Genomic DNA, 19,709 nt, shown 5'->3' on the forward strand with positions numbered 1-19,709 from the left:
TCGAGAAATACGAGGACGTTGGGGAGAATTGAAGTTTCATTCTGAAACATCATGGAACGTACTGAAATGACATTAGTAATGTCTACGCTGACGTTACCTGTTTGAAAATAACGAATTAGTACTAAATACTATATTTACTAGTGGACCTACAGACCTTGTCGTGTCAAAAACATCATTCAGACATGCCTAGGTAAGGAGTTGAGAGCGTCTTTGTTTCCCCGGAACGCTCCGTTAGGTCATCGCGATTGCGAAATTCCGGAGGGTAACCGTAATATTATTGTGGGTAAATCGACAGACAAGTAAAGCTAAACATGCTTGCTGGGAGCCCCATATAACCATCCCAAGCCAAGAGGGTAGGCAGCAACGCATTTTTCCAACGTAACAAAAACGCTCGGTACGGGTTAAGTTAGTATCAAACCACAGCTCGCGGTTTATAATAAAGCCTATATATAACTGTAATTAAAACAACGGAATAATGCAACGTGGAATGTTTTTTATGCTACGGCTTCATTCGCACTGGGATCGTGGAATATTCTGCCGATGTCAATATTTTTATTTGCCCGACGAGTTATAATCTCGAGCACTGAGCGGAGGACACGAAGGAGTTTGTAGAATGGTGTAAACTCGTTTGTTTAATTATTATTATTATTAAATAAGATTCCAGTTAAATTTTTACTAGAATCTAGAACAACAAAATATACATACACATATATTTCCACCAGCACCTAGAGCAAAGCGATTCATCCGAACAAGTGACAGCTATTTTAAATATACTCAGCAAAAAAAGTATATTAAAAAAAAAGTTTCTAATAGTAAATAGTAAATTTTTCTTAAATTTTATAGTGTCCTCTTAACTGTTGACTTTTTGTTTCATAAGAACATTCTCCAAACAATAAGAGAGACAACAACGAAAGTAATATTGAAATCGGTCTAGCCGTTAATGGACAAGTTACTCATATCATCCTTAGAACTAGTTACCATCGCAAAACTGAAAACCGGCAGTTTTCCTTTAATACATCTCTCATGGTAGTACAGACGTGTATTGTCAATGGAAACTGTGTGTAAGGATGACTTATTTCAAACAATGTTACCGAAAACCTACGTTAAAAATCATTCGTTTTTAATACGATTTTTTTAAGATTTCCCTAATTTTAATTATATAAAAATATAATTACTACGTTTTTATTTTATTTACTTATTTTTTTAATACATAATTATGACTAGTTTGCGATCGCGACTTCTGTTGATTTTCCTATGTTCTGTTAAAAGGAAATAAATAGCGTGTGTTTGAAGTAATATGTACGTGAACCAGCCGTCAGCGCCATCTATCGCCTGCATCACGTTACTTCATATTACTATAGATTCTAAAGAATGGTAAGCTATCGTTGTTGATGTTTTTCAGATAAAAATTATTTACCGATTTTGATTAAACTTTCAAGTACTGTTGTTCGTACAAACGAGAAAGACAAGACAATACTGCAATTCCATGTGATTAGTATGACATTAAGATATAGCAAATTTTACATTTCTCCCCAACAATTTCCGATCTCAGACAGAAGAAGAAGAATAAAACTTTCATTACGAAATTTTACATACAAAATAAACAGCAGAAATTTTCAAAGCCTCATCAATAATATTCATTCAGACGGAATGTATAAATGTATACGCAAAATAAGATAATACAAAACTCTTTATAAATATTGCTATTTGACTCCAACGACACAACTTTATAATGAAACAAAAATAATGAATATATCACAGCTATTCACATACTAATCAAAAAAATTAAATCAGGTCCCATTCAACCAGAGATAAGGATCTGTGAGATCGCATATTACGAATTTAAGGAATAAATATAAACTTCACATTGATAATGTACGAACTAATTGTGGTAAAAAACAATATTGTTTGTTTGAGCACAGCTGTTCAACAAACTACCAGACGATAAAAAACTATGTGATAGTATAGAGATGTTTAAAGTCACACTCAAAAATCATTTAATATTCTCGCTATAATAAATTAAGGAAGCCTTTCATATCCAATGGCCCAGATGTTAAAACTATTTTGTTTGCAAATGTTCATTGTATCTCATTGTAAGTGAATGTAAATTCTTATGAGAAATAAATTTCTTTATACCTTATATGTACGTAGCAACTCACCTATATACGGAGTGATCATAAAATATGCTTATCCTTAAGGGTTGGTCTATGCTACGCTTCTTAACGACGTGTGCTGGTTCGATGTGAACGCCGCGTACAACCTGGAGACAACACATGTATTATTAACATTGATAAACATTTTATATGTACGAGTTTAATTAAAAAGGACTATCTGTAAAACTTTCAAGTTACATAAATATGAATATTTATACAAACCAGTCAAATAGTTATGGAATTATCGCGTAACAAACATACATACTTATTGTTATATACTAATTATTTTTGAATTTATAACCGACGTCTTGACTACCTTCAATAACTATACCAATACTATAAAAGTCAAATAGTAGTTATCTACCCTCTAAAAGAATTTCTTTCAACACCTCCACACTAGTTAGATAATGAATGTTTCGAAGAGCGCAAAATCTTTGTGATGCTGATCGTCTAGAGGCCGAGCTGCAGGGTGTAAAACATGCTCTCACCGCCAACAACCTGCCCTTGGTTCGCCAGCATCGCAAGAACCAGTTGGAGCAACTGACAGTTGAGCGACAGCCAGCGATATTATCATATGTGAAGTGAGTTACAGATAGAATAAGCAACATCTTGAAGAAGGTTACGACCAAGACTTTTTACAAACCACATAAAAAGTGAGCCAATTCTTGATGCCTACTAAGAGTACCAATCCTTTACAATCCTTTTGTGGAGGACTATGTCAAACATTGGACAGACAAAGAGGAGCATCGCTACAAGGGTTAAAGAACACGTCTCGTTGAAGTCAGCGGTTTGTGTACACGCAATGGACCAGGCCACTACATTCGGTTTGATAAACCACAGACCTTCTCTCGTGAAGGCAGGTATATACTGAGGTTAATCCGCGAGGCTATTGAAATTAAAAAACATCAGAATGTTAATAGAGGCGATGGCTGGAATGTATCCGACGCCTGGGACCTTTTCATCAGAAATATAAAATCCCATGTCCGTGACCACACCACAGGACCTCGAGATACTGTATCTGTATTCTATTGCTCTATATTCTTGCATCCAGAGCAGTTAGAGAAAAAATTAAGAAATCGTTGGCGGTAGGTGACAAATAACAAGACAAACTGACAGACACTTGCATCTCGTCTTTGATAAGGGTTACAGTCGACAATGAAAACGTGTTGTATAATGTAGTATAGTAAAATAACGAAGCTAGATCCTATAAACATATACATTTGATATTATATATATATATATATAATATCAAATGTACGTAGTTTCATTGTTCTGATAGAAAATGAAAAATCGCTTGCATAACAATCGCTTGCGTCAGACGTTCGGATGAAAAAAAACACAATAACAATACACTTACACATTATAAATAATTATTCAGTCGCACAATGATATGTATATATATAATAAATATAGTACAAATATATAAGTATATAACAATTGTTAACAGGATATATATATAGGTGAATTTGAAACTCAAACTTACTAACTTACCACCAAGTGTTGTAGCAAATTCTGTTAAATATTCCAAGCTTATGAGATCACCAGGAAAATATCATGTTCAATAAACATGAAGATACCCTCAATTGAGATAAATGAACACGCGATCCAAGACTGTCCTTAGTAAGAGTTTAATTTGTCAACCTACACACCGACGGTTAGATATTAGGAGATAAGTAAAGCACTTGAAGTGTTGAGTTTTTGCATACAATCCTGTATTATAATATATAAATATATATATAAAAATTAATTAATTAAATTATCTTTCAAAACAAAAGCTAACTTCAGCAATATAGAGTTCCAAACGAGCGGTTATTTTAACGCCCGTCTACACAACAAAACGACCGTAACGAACGCTCGCTATTAATTAGTATAATCTATTTGTATGGAAAAACATAATAAAATATACGGAAACATAACTCAAGAACTTTGCAAGGAACGGATGTGATATATATAATTATTGTATTTAACCGACTACAGAAAGGAGGTTATGTATTTTATCATTCCATAAATGTGGAATGATCTCGAAAAATACTGATTCCTTTTAGATGACGTTTCTATTAATGAGATAGATTATATAGCAAACTAAGATTATAGGTTTCAAACTGAATAAAGATAATTTCAAATTAAATAAAGAAAAACTACATTTTCTATGTAAAAAAAGTATTAAACAAATGAAAACGATTAAACTGTCGGTACAGAAGTTAGCGACGTTAACACATACTAAGGCTAGCATATAAACGCAATACTATTACGTTTATAATAAAGGTTATATATATATGTCGGATATACAGGCAGATCCGTGTGCAAGTACTTATGCGTGATGACCTTTCACAACTACTAATTTCCAATCAATACATGCTTAGACTATGAGATTCATTCTACAATATATATATATATTATAATGTTTGCCGTAGATTTGTCATGAGAAAATAACTATAGACATATTCTATAGTATTCATAATAAGACACATAAATTACTGAATAATCATTTGCGAGGTTTAAAAAAAATACTTCAATGTGAGACCTTTACCAAGCATAGTATGAACAACAGAGTATATATATATAATATCTTCATTATTCTTACGACGCCATAAAAAATGTAATAAAATGCTTTTTGCCAAACTGCTGCGTGTTATAGCGTTTTTCTGTGAGTATAATTTGCGAGCCAGATGGTAAGAAATTTATTTATATTGGTATGCGAATTGATTAGTCTAAACTAACTATATATATATAATATACTTGTATGCAAAAGTACATAATTTTCTCAATATTTTTATACCATTAGTATTATCATAATCGAATTCTTCTCTCCGATTTTAAAAAGCTGAAAGACCTTGATGGGACTTTCGCTGATAACTGAGTTTCCGATGCCAATAAGAATAAGTTGTTTAAGAGGGAAACAGTTTTACGACAAAATGTACCTGTTATCGAATATTCTCAAAGGATATATCATTGTTATGAGCAAAATGATTCGATTGAAGCGTTTTTTCTACATTCACCGTAACCGCTGCAAGACCTGGAAGCTAAACATCACACATCCAGCTGAAAAACAGCTGTTGTTAATAAATTTTGGTGGCCCAAGGTTATTAGTATACGCGAATAATGTTATGAACATTAAATTCCAGGTGGAGTCGGGGGCGAAGTGATGCTTAAAATAGACCTGCACGAGACTACGGACAGACAAACAACAGCCAACAATTTGTTTATTACATACATCAACGCAACGGACTTGCAGCGTTTGCAAAATGGTACGCTATATATATATATATAGTGCTAGTTACACTATTTACAACACAAGAACGGCTAAACAGATTTGGATTAAAATTCGTGGGTAGATAGCTAACAACCAGGAGACGGATATTGGATTTTCATCACGTTCGATTGAAAAAAAAAATTAAATTCCTATATCCCTATATTAATTGCCTCTAAGAATGAACTCGCTTCGTCGGTTCAGCTTCACGTTTCCAGTTCTGAAGTTAACACGGGTGACGTCGCTGTCAAGAACTAGTATAGATTATATATAAAAAATTGATTAACATCTTATGAATGTTAATAAGGGTGCTGAAGAGTTAAATACATTGTTTAATTACCTTAAAAGAAACAAAAACTTTACTAGATATATATATACTTCTTGTAGTCTTTGTAGTTATAACTTACCAAATCTATTTTCCTATAAAGAATAAACGCAAAAGATTTCTTCAAAGAAATTGTAAGTTACTCATTATATAAATAAATTTATATAATGACAGATGGTTCTACAACAAAAAAAAAATGTCTCATATCTAAAAGAACTATGTTAGTTGGCGGCTTGTTTTAAAGTTATTTCAGACACTGAAGCGGTCTGTATTATGCAATTAAATTAATTCCTTAAAACCACATCCCCAGGTAATGCAACTATGAATTTGGACATGAAAAATAATATGCTCGGACATCAATTGTTTAAGAGAAATCCTGATAGTCCTATGTATGTACCCCTAGACCTAGGTCACCAAATAGGTATCCCAAGAGAGAGAAGTTCACACACACAATTGGTGCAAATTAAAGGGGATAGTTCAAAAATAAAGAAGAGTCTGGATGACTTCACAATGAGGAAGAGACGGACGTATTTATCTACGCGAAAATTTGATTTCCCGTTCATAGATTTAAACAGCAAATACCATCAAGTTTCGGATGAAGATTATTTAAGACGGCGCAATATGGTAGAAGATAACTTCGCTGACAGGGACCAAAGGATATTCGAAGTGCTGACAAAACAGAATAAGTTAATAGAGAGGATTGCAAACAGTCTTCTGTTAAGAGAAGAAAAAAAGAAAAAAATTGCTAGAACATACTTTGACGACATACTAGAATCTGTCGAGAAACGACAGTCATCAGTGAATGCTAAAACTATTAAACCAAAGACGACAACAAAGAAGCAAAAAGCTGTTGTTACTGTCATCGACGAAACGGAAATTAGGAAGGCGCTGAAAGCTGATCCATTCGTCAGCAGAATATTACGTCTGGCTGGCAAGAAGAAACAGGAATACGAGGGTCAAAAGGACAGAGCTGATGGGTACTTGATGTGAATACTTTGAAGATAATAAAATTCATCACGAAGGATTTTCCATTTTTATTTGGTTATAGACTTTCACTGATAATTCCGATATTTAGAATACTTAACACTAACTTACTTTTTAGCAAATAAATGGTCACGAAACAAAAAAGTTAAGGAAAATTAACTAAGCATATCTTAAAAAGATCCTTAGCGAAAAAAAAATAATGTACATTTTAAATTTATTTATTAAATAATATATATTACTAAGAACAAGAGTTTTTGGGTTACAAAAAATTATTCCTTTTTTCGCTATAACCAAAATAATAACCGTTTAAATATCAATAATGAAATATTTAAATACTTTTCTTTGATGGAAGATTATAAAATTGTACTGAGGAGAAATCTCAATTCTTTAATTGTGTGCAATTGGGGAAAGCTATGCAAAATATCACGACAGAGTCTCTTTCATTATATTAACAGATTTACAGATTTTTTCCCTACAAAAAAAACATTAAACAAAATAATGTTTCAATGAATTCCAGTTAAACAACGTAGATTTGATTTACCGATAACTATTCTATCCTATCTATCCTATCCCATATGTGCGTCGTGTATCTGTGTACATCATTCGCGTCTCCCAGATAGTTTAGATTCGCACATCACCCCGACAGATGGCGCTGTCTGTATGTAGATTATTTCAAAATGAAAAGCCCGCGACGTAGGTGACTGTTATCTTAACATTACACACATCTCCGCTCATCTCTGTTCACGCGGCGGGTGTGGCGACATGAACTGGTACCACAGAAACATTTTTTAAGTCTGCAATTTAATGTGAACTTGTTACAATTCCCACGGTTATTTCCAACACTTACTACATATCCGGCGAATGTTTTGTGAATATCGGGAAATTGTTTGCGACTGACGAAACAGTGTCGAATGGGTTTAGCCGACGTCGCAAAAAGAGGTTCTGTGTAGTATAATATAACACAGGTCATGGTAGTGTGTATGATGTTTAACATTCAGTGACGACACACACATTGAGGAGTGTTCACGAATCGATGTATTATATGTGTGTGTGAGTCGTGGTAGTGTGTGTGATGTTTAACATTCAGTGACGACACACACATTGAGGAGTGTTCACGGATCGATGTATTATATGTGTGTGTGAGTCGTGGTAGTGCGTGTGATGTTTAACATTCAGTGACGACACACACATTGAGGAGTGTTCACGGATCGATGTATTATATGTGTGTGTGAGTCGTGGTAGCGTGTGTGATGTTTAACATTCAGTGACGACACACACTTTGAGGAATGTTCACGGATCGATGTATTATATGTGTGTATGAGTCGTGGTAGTGCGTGTGATGTTTAACGTTCAGTGACGACACACACATTGAGTAGTGTTCACGGATCGATGTATTATATGTGTGTGTGAGTCGTGGTAGTGTGTGTGATGTTTAACATTCAGTGACGACACACACATTGAGGAGTGTTCACGGATCGATGTATTATATGTGTGTGTGAGTCGTGGTAGTGCGTGTGATGTTTAACATTCAGTGACGACACACACATTGAGGAGTGTTCACGGATCGATGTATTATATGTGTGTGTGAGTCGTGGTAGCGTGTGTGATGTTTAACATTCAGTGACGACACACACTTTGAGGAATGTTCACGGATCGATGTATTATATGTGTGTATGAGTCGTGGTAGTGCGTGTGATGTTTAACGTTCAGTGACGACACACACATTGAGGAGTGTTCACGGATCGATGTATTATATGTGTGTGTGAGTCGTGGTAGCGTGTGTGATGTTTAACATTCAGTGACGACACACACTTTGAGGAATGTTCACGGATCGATGTATTATATGTGTGTATGAGTCGTGGTAGCGCGTGTGATGTTTAACGTTCAGTGACGACACACACATTGAGTAGTGTTCACGGATCGATGTATTATATGTGTGTGTGAGTCGTGGTAGTGTGTGTGATGTTTAACATTCAGTGACGACACACACATTGAGGAGTGTTCACGGATCAATGTATTATATGTGTGTGTGAGTCGCGGTAGCGTGTGTGATGTTTAACATTCAGTGACGACACACACATTGAGGAGTGTTCACGGATCAATGTATTATATGTGTGTGTGAGTCGCGGTAGTGTGTGTGATGTTTAACATTCAGTGACGACACACACATTGAGGAGTGTTCACGGATCGATGTATTTACATAAATAATATCTTTATACAATTCATCTCAATATAAACCTTGATCGCGTTAGATTCCACGTTAATATGTGAATATTTTAACACTTATTAGTTCTATTAAAAGTATTTTTTTTATCTCCCAATACATTGGATAGTTGTATCTGGACATAGCCTTACGTTACACATATAATATGTAATTTAAGTCCTAACAAGACCAACCATGAACTTCGCTCTATGTACTTAAAGTAATTAAAATGTATTAAGAAATGTAGCTTCCTTATATACAAGTAATAAATTAGACCAATTGTTTTATCTAGAATAACATAAGAATAACATGTATATATATTATATAGTATATATATATAAACCTTTCGAGGAACCTGGACTTATAATAAGTACGAAACAGCCAATCCGCTTTCAGCGAGCCTGGTGATTAATGCTCTAACCTACTCCATGTGAGAAGAGGCCTTGCTCAGCAGTGGGCTCCGATAGGCTGATGATGATGATGATGAGTTATTAATTTGTATTGATCTATATCAAGGCCGTATCGTAAGTCCAGGGTGGTTGTTCAGAACTGATCATGATCCTACCCACCTACCCTAATGATGTCCAAAACTCCAACAATCAAAAACACCTCCAGCATTTTGTATTGATTAGTTGAGCACAAAACAACGTAGCTATAAAATTACAAATATTTAATTATTTATAACTTTCAAACTGTCAGTATGTAGGTATAAATATAACTTATAGTAAGACAAGCGATCTATCTTAATAAAGTTTCGGCAATTTAAGCGTTTGTCATTAAAAAATATATATGTGTTAACTAATTATTTATTTGAATATGTATTAACCCAGTAATCTAATATATATGTAGAGTTTGGACGGTGGAGGTGAGCGTTTAACGCGTCAGGTAGGACCCTTAAACCTCCACCTGGGTCGCAAGTCCCAGGCATTGTTGAAGCTCCTCTCCCTGCACCGATGGACCCGGCACCAGCACGGTGAACCCATGGAATGATGAGAGCTAGCTCCTGATGAACCTACGTTGATATCCATGGAGTTAAGGAATACTCCTTGTCCTTATCGTTGCCCTATAAATTACACTAAACTACATAAAAATCTGTTCAGATGTCCGGACGTGTCACGTAACAAACAGACATACATTACACATATACAATCCGTGTATATAATGTATGGAATTGCCTATAGTTATCCGACGGTATATTGCGACTTGCAACTGAACTTTGACTTAAGCAATGACAATGACCTGAGTAAATGTCAGGGTGTGATGATTTGAATTAATATCCAGGGAAACCTTCGAGATCGGAAGGCGCTTCCCAGAATCTCCTAACAACTTCTGCTGTTTCAACTGAAACGGGGTTAGAAATAAAGGTTCTATATCTAAGGTGAAGTCGCATTGACCTTTAACCTCCAGTTTTGAGCCGGGAGAGCTTTGAGAGAAACGTGTTATGTAAATTGACCTTTGAACTTTGACAACGACGTTAATAGTCTGTCAAAACTCGCGTGGCTCTGAAGAAATAAGTCTTGAATTTGATATCACAAATTTAGTTTAGGAGATGTGTTGAAATGACAGACTTACATAGACTTCATACCTCTCCTCAATAGCGCACATTAGTCTCATTTGTTTGTATGAAATTTTTTATAATAATATCATTTCGTATGTATGTATGTACGTCCAACAAAAAATCTCAGTAACTATACTTAGTCAAACAACACATTAAGGCTTGTTTGAGTTTACGTTTGTTTAGTTCTTTAGTTAAATTCGACCATATAAATACATTTAAGATCTGAATCATCTATTTCGAAGTCGGTTAAATAAATACGAGTCTAAAAACATAACCAATATAATGATCTTTCAATACATTCCTGAGCGAATCAATCAGATGAGTGAGTTATATTAGTTGCGAATGATTCCGGGATATGAGTTGACATATGAGATCGAACGAGTGAATGAAGTAATTGAATATAATGTATTTATTGAATTTATTGAACGAATCACTCGAAACACCAGATCTCATATGAACGAATGACAAATAATTACGAAACGAATGTATTGAATGAGTGAACTAACATTATTATACAAGGTTAAATTTATAGGACGCCGTAGGTTCAACGGAACATTTGGTCTTCAATAAACATGACTATTCGTGATTTGCACTCACGAAACTAAAATTATATATATATATATATATATACATATATATATATTGTTTTTGTCTTATCTCGTTTTAGCTACACCACCATAGTTATATATATATATATATTTCCGGTGATAACGTCACTGAAGGTCGACCGGAAATATCAATAGAACATTAAGAAAATATGTTATTGATAAAAGATATTCAATGTATTTGACATCAATTACACGTAACATCCGGTTTCCGGCTATGAAGTATGCGCTACGTTTACGTATTAATATACGTGTCTAAGAAAAATGTCTTATTAATATAATTTCAGTGTTATATTCTTTATATATCCTCACTATGTAAACTCTTGTTTAAGTAAATTAATATTTTAAAACACGTATGTATCACTTTACAAGCGTGAAGCGCGTGATATTCTTTTCGTCAGGAAATGTGTTTTTATAGAACTTAAAAATCAATGTTAATACTTTAGTGTGCTTACCACAAGTTTGCACGCACTACGTATTGAGCGTTTCACGTTTGTCATTAACCTACGTTAACAGTATGTCCGAAGTTGTGAATGAAAAAGTGTCAACGCTGCGTTTGTAGTCACGATGTACACTTGCTTAGTTTAAGCGTAAAGTATTTCAACTTTACACTGACAAACAACCAAAAATCTCAGTTAATTTTAACTCGACTGGTGCCAGTTAAATTCTTTAAACGTTTTTTGACAACCTACTTGTTTATTTTTTTTTGTTATTCGTGTTAGAAAACATCGTCACGACCGGTTGAGTGCGACAGATTTCACGTGGCTTAAATTCATAAATATAACACGTCTAGAACTACTCATTTTCACTTACTATCAGTGTACATAAACTCAACACGGACAGTTATGAATTTTAGTGAATATTTTGAAATTAAATATCAAACATAGATACAGTTAGCATAAAAAATATATATATTAAATATTTATAATAACTTTAGACAAATAATTGGCGTTTTTTTTGTTCTTTAACTCACTTTTTAGCATTGAAATTTTTTTTAATTATTATATTAAGTTAAAAATATATTAGATTGTACATACGTAAATACCGACAAAAAATGTGCAGAGACATTATTATAAAAAGGGCCATCTATTGGCGATCAAAAATGATCTATAAATTATTGAAATCAGCGCCATCTATTAACGGGAATGTCCAACTGTAAATTATATTTTTTAACAATTTCCCGCCTTTTGCAATATTAGTGTAATGATTGATTGTTTATACGTAAAGTGGAAATCCGTTTACGTGTTTTTTGTATTATTGCGTTACGTGCAAGCATTTTTGTACAATCACGTAGATATATAAATTACTTTCAATATTGTTGCCCGTCTCTATGTTTCACGTAAGCGACATTTAAAGCGAGGAGGCGAGTCGTCTTAAACACTGTCTTAATACGAATACGAATCGCTGAACCTATTTTGATAAAAGTTGCCGTGAAAATAGATATTATTTCAGAGATGAATAAAGTTTTAACTGTAATAAAAAACCACAAGTTTGTAGTCGGAAGCAAAAAGTATAGCGACATTATTCAAATAAATACTTGGAACTTGAGAAAAAATTTTACATCACGAACTAAGTCTCTCATTCGGTCTGCACTTTTAATACAAGTTTCTATATTAAAACTACAAACATACAGTTTCGAGTTGAACAACACGCATCAAATGTTCAAACGTGACACTAACCCGAGATTTACACTCGCGTACTCGCGTGTAAACTACAAACGATCCCAGTCTCAATACACTCGTAACAAGACCGGTAATCTACACTCTCGAGCGACTGTTTACACTGTCACCTCGCGCTTCGTCTCGCGACTCGTACGCGAGTGTAAAACCCGGGCGCTTATATATGTATAAACAAGTATAAACTGTGTGTATGCGGTTATGTACGTGTGGTAAGCGTGTTTATCTGACAAGCTACGTAAGACCGTCGCAGATAAAATCAGTATTCCCACGAAGACTACTTATACAAGCTCACTGAGAAATGACAAATGAAATTATGGAGATATACATATATATATATATATATATATATATATCATCGGCCTATCCGCGCCCACTGCTAAGCAAAGGCCTCTCGTCACACGGAGAAGGTTAGAGCATTAATCACCACGCTCGCTAGAGTCTGATTGGCGATTTATATATTTATATTATATATTAGAATACAAATAATGTGCAAAAAGGAGCAAAAAGAACAGTTTTTTTGCTTTAAACAAGTCTTTCATATTTATTTTTTAATTTAAGTGAATACATCGTCTGTGACAATCACAATTGTCTAACGATCACGGTTCACGAGATATAGTCAGGTGACAGACAGACAGACGTACAGTGAACTTCAAAACCGTTTCATTTTATACGGAACCTTTAAAAAGCAATAAATAAATTAATAATACTGAATACTAAACATTATATTTCCCGATAGTCTGATACAAGAACTATACAATTCAAAAGCTTCAGTGAAATCAGTTCAGCTGTTTTTTGTATGAAAGTTTAATAAACATACATACACATGAATAATTCCAACAACTATGATGAAAAACAAAACTATGGCAGTAAAATAACTGAATGTTAGTGGTGAAAGAGACGTGGTACACGTTAAACGAAACGGTCGAACTCAACTTCCGACGTCACCAGCTCGTACTAAGTAACATGTATAACAAACAATACATTGTAATACATATGCGGACTCATAGTAACTTTTAACTCGACACTGTTTAAATATAAAGAATTATCACAGACAAAATTATTATATATATTTTTTAAGTTTTGCATCAAACTACGTCTGACAAAAAAAATCTCTCCAATTACTTTTCACACTCGAATCGATCTCGTATCAAATAAAATCTTTGATCACCGTCTCTTATATGGGATGTTTAATATTAATTTTACTGTAACACTTACAGTTGTGACGTATGTGTTCAGTGATTTGTGATTGTATAATCGGTGGGCTTGTTAGCGATAAACGCGAACGATGTCACGGGTTAAAACTAGTTTATTTTATAGTTTTAAGGTGGTTCAGTACATCTATCCACCTACACGGGACGTAAACGGAATGTACGGACAAATTATACATGCTTTATCCCGATGTCTGAGCTACACAACTAAAAAGTTACATCAAAATCCGTTTAGTGTCTGAATTAAAGTGTAAATAAAAATCAATAATACCGATCACAACCCTTCGCATTTATAATATAAGATTATTTTTTTTTATTTTAATGTCCGTCAAACAAACTACCAAACTCACAGTTATATGTTTAAGGCAAAAGTTTCTTTTAAAAGCTCGACATATATACAACTAACTGTTAAAATTTCTCCGCTTCAACAATCTGGTTTGGCGACGCTAACCGATACGATTATCACAAGTTTTTACTGACTACATACGAGGCGTTTCCCGTTTTTCAATAAATAACTAGTGATAGTATGTGAGAATATTTATGAATGGCATACTGTTAACTCTGCGTATATAGTGACGGTGTACACATGTGGTAAGCGTGACATGAAGAAGTTATTGAAGTTGCAACGTTACACCAAAAATAAATGAAAATAATACATTAAAATGAAAAACATATTTAAATGAAAATTTCAATAATATATATATAAAAAAATGAAAAAATATGATAGACATCCCTGGTGGGGATCGAACCCACGGCCTTTGGATTAGAAGTCCAACGCGCTATCCTCTGCGCCACAGGGACTGTGTTGGTCACATCGAAATACTACTTCAGAATAATTGAATTGAGATATACATATTTTTATTCAATTATTAACGAATCAAATATGGTAATAAAGGCCAAATATAGTATAGTATAGAATTACATTTATACTAATAAAAATAGTTTCAACATGTAAAAAAAATATTTTAAATATTAAGCGTAAAGACGTGCACAGCATATTCTGCCAGTATCGTGACGACCTTCTGAAGTAAATACAAACATATACAGTAAGTAAATAAATATATATACAAAAATAAAAATAATATCGCGTTGGATTTATATCAGAACATATAGAAGAGACGAAACCTCTCATCATTCCATGGATTCAGCGTGCGGGCGCCAGGTCCATTCAGGGAGAGGAGCTTCAACAGCGCCTGGGACTTGCGACCCAGGTGGAGGTTTAAGGGTCCTATCTGACGCGTTAAACGCTCACCTCCACCGTCCAAGCTCCTCTCTCTACCTAACCAAACTTGAAACAAACCTACTAGGGCTGCCTTCGAAGTACGTTTCAAGAATGAATTGATGTTAGTTCTGGACAGGCCCAAGTCTTTACTAGGTTGTAAAGAGAGTCGTTATACCTCTCGCTCCCACGTCTCCCGCGTACAAGTACTAGTCATAACTTTATATATTAAATTTACATTAAAATAAAGTTATCTGAATTAAGTTAATACAAATATTTCCACTACATATGACTTGTTACGTACAACATGTATTCTTAAAAGTTATCATCATATATATACTCATAACCTTCGTTTATATAAGTCGGTTAATAAACAAGATATTTTATTATAAATTTATTTAAACTCTTCCAAAATAATGGATTTATTTTACATATATATATCTCATACATTACAATAGCACATAGTATATAATGTGTCCTTCAGTCCGTGTAGTTCCCGGGAACACATCATGACAGTTGTATAGTGTGAAGTAACGCGACACGCGATAGATGGCGCTGACAGTGACGGTTCGTTCACATATATTTTATATTAACAATCTATATAGATTTCTTTATACACTGATATCCGATGAAAAAGCAGACGAAGTCGCAGGCAAAATAAAAACCTATCGTTTGCAACAGCGACCGATATTCATCATCCGCTCCGCTTATTAATGTAAACGCGGTGTCATACTATTTTTGCTATTATATATTAAAATATAAGAATATCTCCCGACTATAAATATTGATTGGCATTAATTTATTATGTTGTCATATTCTTATCTTAATATAAATCATTACAAGTATATATAAAATTATATATATATAAGTTAATGTACATAGCGATAAAGAACCACTCATTGTCATTTTCCTTGCCCTATCCTAAATTTTAGTTTTCATTAAAATGAATTCAGCTGTCCCGACGTGTTACGTAACAAACAAACGTACATTTAAACTTACAACACACGTATATAATAAAATACTCCAAGTATAGGACACGACCCAAGGTCATGATGTCAGTACGTCTGTGTAGAGACGGGTTAGCAACGTGAGAAAATGTAGGTAGTATTAATTTTAAGATGAATCTAAGGGTGATGAAAGTAAAAAAATATATATACTATTAGTGTAATTTATAGAATATATATATACAATATTTAATAAGAATATAAATTTTTTTCTTTAAATCAGATGCATTTAAAGTAATATTTCTTGTCTATAAACAGTGTTATCAATGTAGCGCCAATGACCACCTTTTTCTATGTCGGTTAAGAGACAATGCGTATTGTTACGAAGATCAAGTTTAGGAGATTGCGCCAGTTATGACGGACGGTTAGACAATCTAACTTATTACGAAATAAATAAAATATTTTAACAATGTATTAATTGTCGTGAAATTTCTTTGCTCATTTCATTACATCAAGGTAGGAATCGTTGCGTATGTTACATGTTACGATTTTGACAATTCGTTTTACAACACTATTTAAGTGACTAGCTATTGACCGTGGATGCGCTCGCTCGTTGCGAATTGAGACTTACAATGAACAAATTTTTTGACAGGTTATATATACGTAAGCGTAAATTATTAGTGGGTTTTAAAATTTTAATAATTTTATTTTGGAATTTTCAGCTGAAACATTAGAATCAATTGCGTTTTCGATTTGAAAAACCAAGTTACTGAAGAGGTTTTAACGTAACTCTTCAGTGATGTTGCGTAACATAAGGGTAAGTTATCCTTGAAGGCTGATTAATATACATACCTACATATTTCATTAAGAAGTTAAAAAAATATTTATATACATATGTCTAAACACAATTTGGAAGTAACGGCCGCGGGCAAAAGCTAGTGTATATATATACTGTATCGTTTTTTTTTATTTTTTTTATGCTATGGCTTCATTCGCGCTGGGATCGTGGAATATTCTGCCGATGTCAATATTTTTATTTGTCCGACGAGTTATAATCTCGAGGCACTGAGCGGAGGACACGAAGGAGTTTGTAGAATGGCGTAAACTCGTTCGTTTAATTATTGTTATTATTAAATAAGATTCCAGTTAAATTTTTACTAGAATCTAGAACAACAAAATATACATACATATAATAATTCCAACATCTCAGTTCGTGTATAGCAAAACTATATTGTTTCCGAGTTATAAGTATAAAAATAGAGTTCGGACGTACATACATGTTGTCAGGCGTCGCTAACAACAGCTCATTGTACAGAAACCGGCGTAAAAACCGTGAAGTTGTCGTTTGTGAACCGAAATAACATTATTAATTAGTGATATCGTAAAAATAAAAAGATAAATAGCTTAACTCTAAGCATATTATTGATTTAGATATTATTTAAAACTCTATTCGCTATATTTTTCTTACTTACATATTTACTTTGCATGCGCATGCATTAAAATACGCATCCATGTGAACTATGCTGCATGCATTGTCATGTTTAAAATTGAGGAGTTCATCGAACGTCAATCATTATATCATCATCATCATCAGCCTATCGGAGTTCACTGCTGAGCAAAGGCCCCTTCTGACATGGAGACGGTTAGAGCATTAATCACCACGCTTGCTGAAGACGGGTTGGCGATTTCAAACTTATAATTTGAAATTATAAGACCAGGTTTCCTCACGATGTTTTCCTTCACCGTCCGTCAGTGGTGTCTAAATACTCTTAGAAAGTACATATGATTGGTAAAAGACCACATTGGTACTTGCCAGGTTTCGAACCCGCGCCCTCACGTATGAAAGGCGGGCCTTACAACCCCTACACCACCGCGACTATAATATAATCGTCAATATACAAAAAAGTCCCGGTATGTTTATATCTTGTTACGAGAAATCACAAAAACTTTTTTATCTTTAGAATAATATTTGTAAATATTCCTTAAGTTAGTCGTTAACGTGTTGGGGCTAAACAAATCGATTTATCGATAAATTCGATCAATCAATTATCGATAATTATTGATGATAATGTAATAAATAATTTGTGAGGTTCAATGTTTGTGATATCAGTATTGGTTAAGTAATATTAACATTGTGGTTTGCACCTAAAAATAGACAAAATATTTTTATTACATTTTCTAATAACTTGCGAGATTTCATGGGTGGTTTCAACGGTGTAGCCAAGGAATCCTACATAGAACAAAACGGGCAAAACCGTGTATAGAAACTAGTATTCAATATCATATTAAATAATTAATTTCATTTACATAAAAATTTAAATTTCCAAACGCAGCGACGTTCTCGAAAAGCTTTCACGTCTGTGCATTGAATTTAAAACATCAGAATTAAAATTATAAATAGCCACACACGGGGACGTTTCGGAATACGCGACACCGACGGTGTCACTTCAGCCGAGATCCGTACTAAGGGTATCTAATATTAACTAGTTTTGATCGGTAACTCACCTTGTCAGCTCGCCCGTTCGCTCGTATTACGTAAAGTGAAAGCTTTTAACGCGAAGAAAGCGGACATGCTATCATATTTTTGATGATTCACATACAGACGCGAACACGTGGATTCCGTCGCGCATTAAGCTCAGATTACTTAAATTATAATATAGATTTTTGAAGTGAAACGTCTTATACGACTTCCAACGAGGTTGCGTTAAACGTTAACGCAACTCCGTTCAACGCTCGAACGCATGCGGGCGATCAATTGTCGTATAAGTAATGTTAATAAAGTCTGTCTTAAAAAAACAAACAATTCCTTAAAAATCAATTTCCACCCCTTCCTGTGGTCATTCAAAGATAACGAATTTTCAATACTTCCGTTCGTAGGGACTCCACGTAATATTTTTCAATCATCACTATCAAAGACAAATAGGAACGTAAAAATTACATCACGATAGTTCAGTTGGCAGTCAGTCAGTCAGTCAGTCAGTCAGTCAGTCAGTCAGTCAGTCAGTCAGTCAGTCAGTCAGTCAGTCAGTCAGTCACGTCAGTTTATTTATTGTATCCTATTATCAAGACTATTTATACTCTTATTTTAATTAACTGGTCCTTTAAATCGACTGTCCGTATTATTTAAATGAAATATATTTTTCGGATAAACTACGCGTGCTTTACTTTTTGTTAAAACTACATACTCCCGACGTTTCGGTTACTTTGCAGCAACCGTGATCACGGGCAGACGAGGTGTGAATGTCTGTCAGTCGGTCCTTGTTATTTATCATCTACCGCCATCGATTTCTTAATTTTCTGGCGTACCGCCCTGGATGCCGGCAGAATGCGCTTACGGTGTGGCGAGGTCCTGCGGTGTGATCACGGACATGGGATTTTATATTTTTAAGAAAAGTAACCGAAACTTCGGGATTATGTAGTTTTTTAAATAATAAAAATCCGCGTAGTCTAACCGAAAAATATTAGTTTCATTTAAATGAATAAAACTCGCGAAAATCTTAGATCTCCTTATGTCCGTATTACGTTATACTTAATCATAATCGGACGAACTGCGAAGAGTGTAAGATTTTTCCTTATAGCAT

At 34.1% G+C, this 19,709-nt stretch overlaps 2 protein-coding genes and 1 non-coding gene across 7 annotated transcripts in view; 1 reads left to right on the top strand and 2 right to left on the bottom strand.

Annotated features, from left to right (window-relative positions):
- The window catches only part of LOC116778382 (leishmanolysin-like peptidase), a 50,559-nt gene that overhangs the window by 25,474 nt on the left and 5,376 nt on the right, over nt 1-19,709 (bottom strand). For all 4 annotated transcript variants that reach the window (XM_061525746.1, XM_061525747.1, XM_061525745.1 and 1 more), the window contains exon 2: nt 2,160-2,260. In XM_061525746.1, the coding sequence (XP_061381730.1) occupies nt 2,160-2,260 (101 nt within the window). The remainder of the gene's footprint in view (nt 1-2,159; nt 2,261-19,709) is intronic.
- On the top strand, nt 2,888-6,752 carry LOC116778264 (uncharacterized). Of its 2 annotated transcripts, none has more exons than XM_061525751.1 (3): nt 2,888-3,013; nt 5,279-5,401; nt 6,039-6,752. In XM_061525751.1, exons 1-3 carry the CDS (start codon nt 2,956-2,958, stop codon nt 6,716-6,718), a joined length of 861 nt encoding a protein of 286 aa, XP_061381735.1. In that variant the 5' UTR covers nt 2,888-2,955; the 3' UTR covers nt 6,719-6,752. The 2 variants fall into 2 exon arrangements, with proteins under 2 accessions (XP_061381735.1, XP_032528099.2); XM_032672208.2 differs by lacking the exon at nt 2,888-3,013 and adding an exon at nt 4,729-4,800.
- Nucleotides 14,694-14,766, bottom strand: Trnar-ucu (transfer RNA arginine (anticodon UCU)). Its single transcript has one exon. It is a non-coding gene; the product is annotated as a tRNA-Arg (tRNA).

This window comes from Danaus plexippus, chromosome 31 (assembly GCF_018135715.1).
Source record: "Danaus plexippus chromosome 31, MEX_DaPlex, whole genome shotgun sequence".
NCBI lineage: Eukaryota > Metazoa > Arthropoda > Insecta > Lepidoptera > Nymphalidae > Danaus > Danaus plexippus.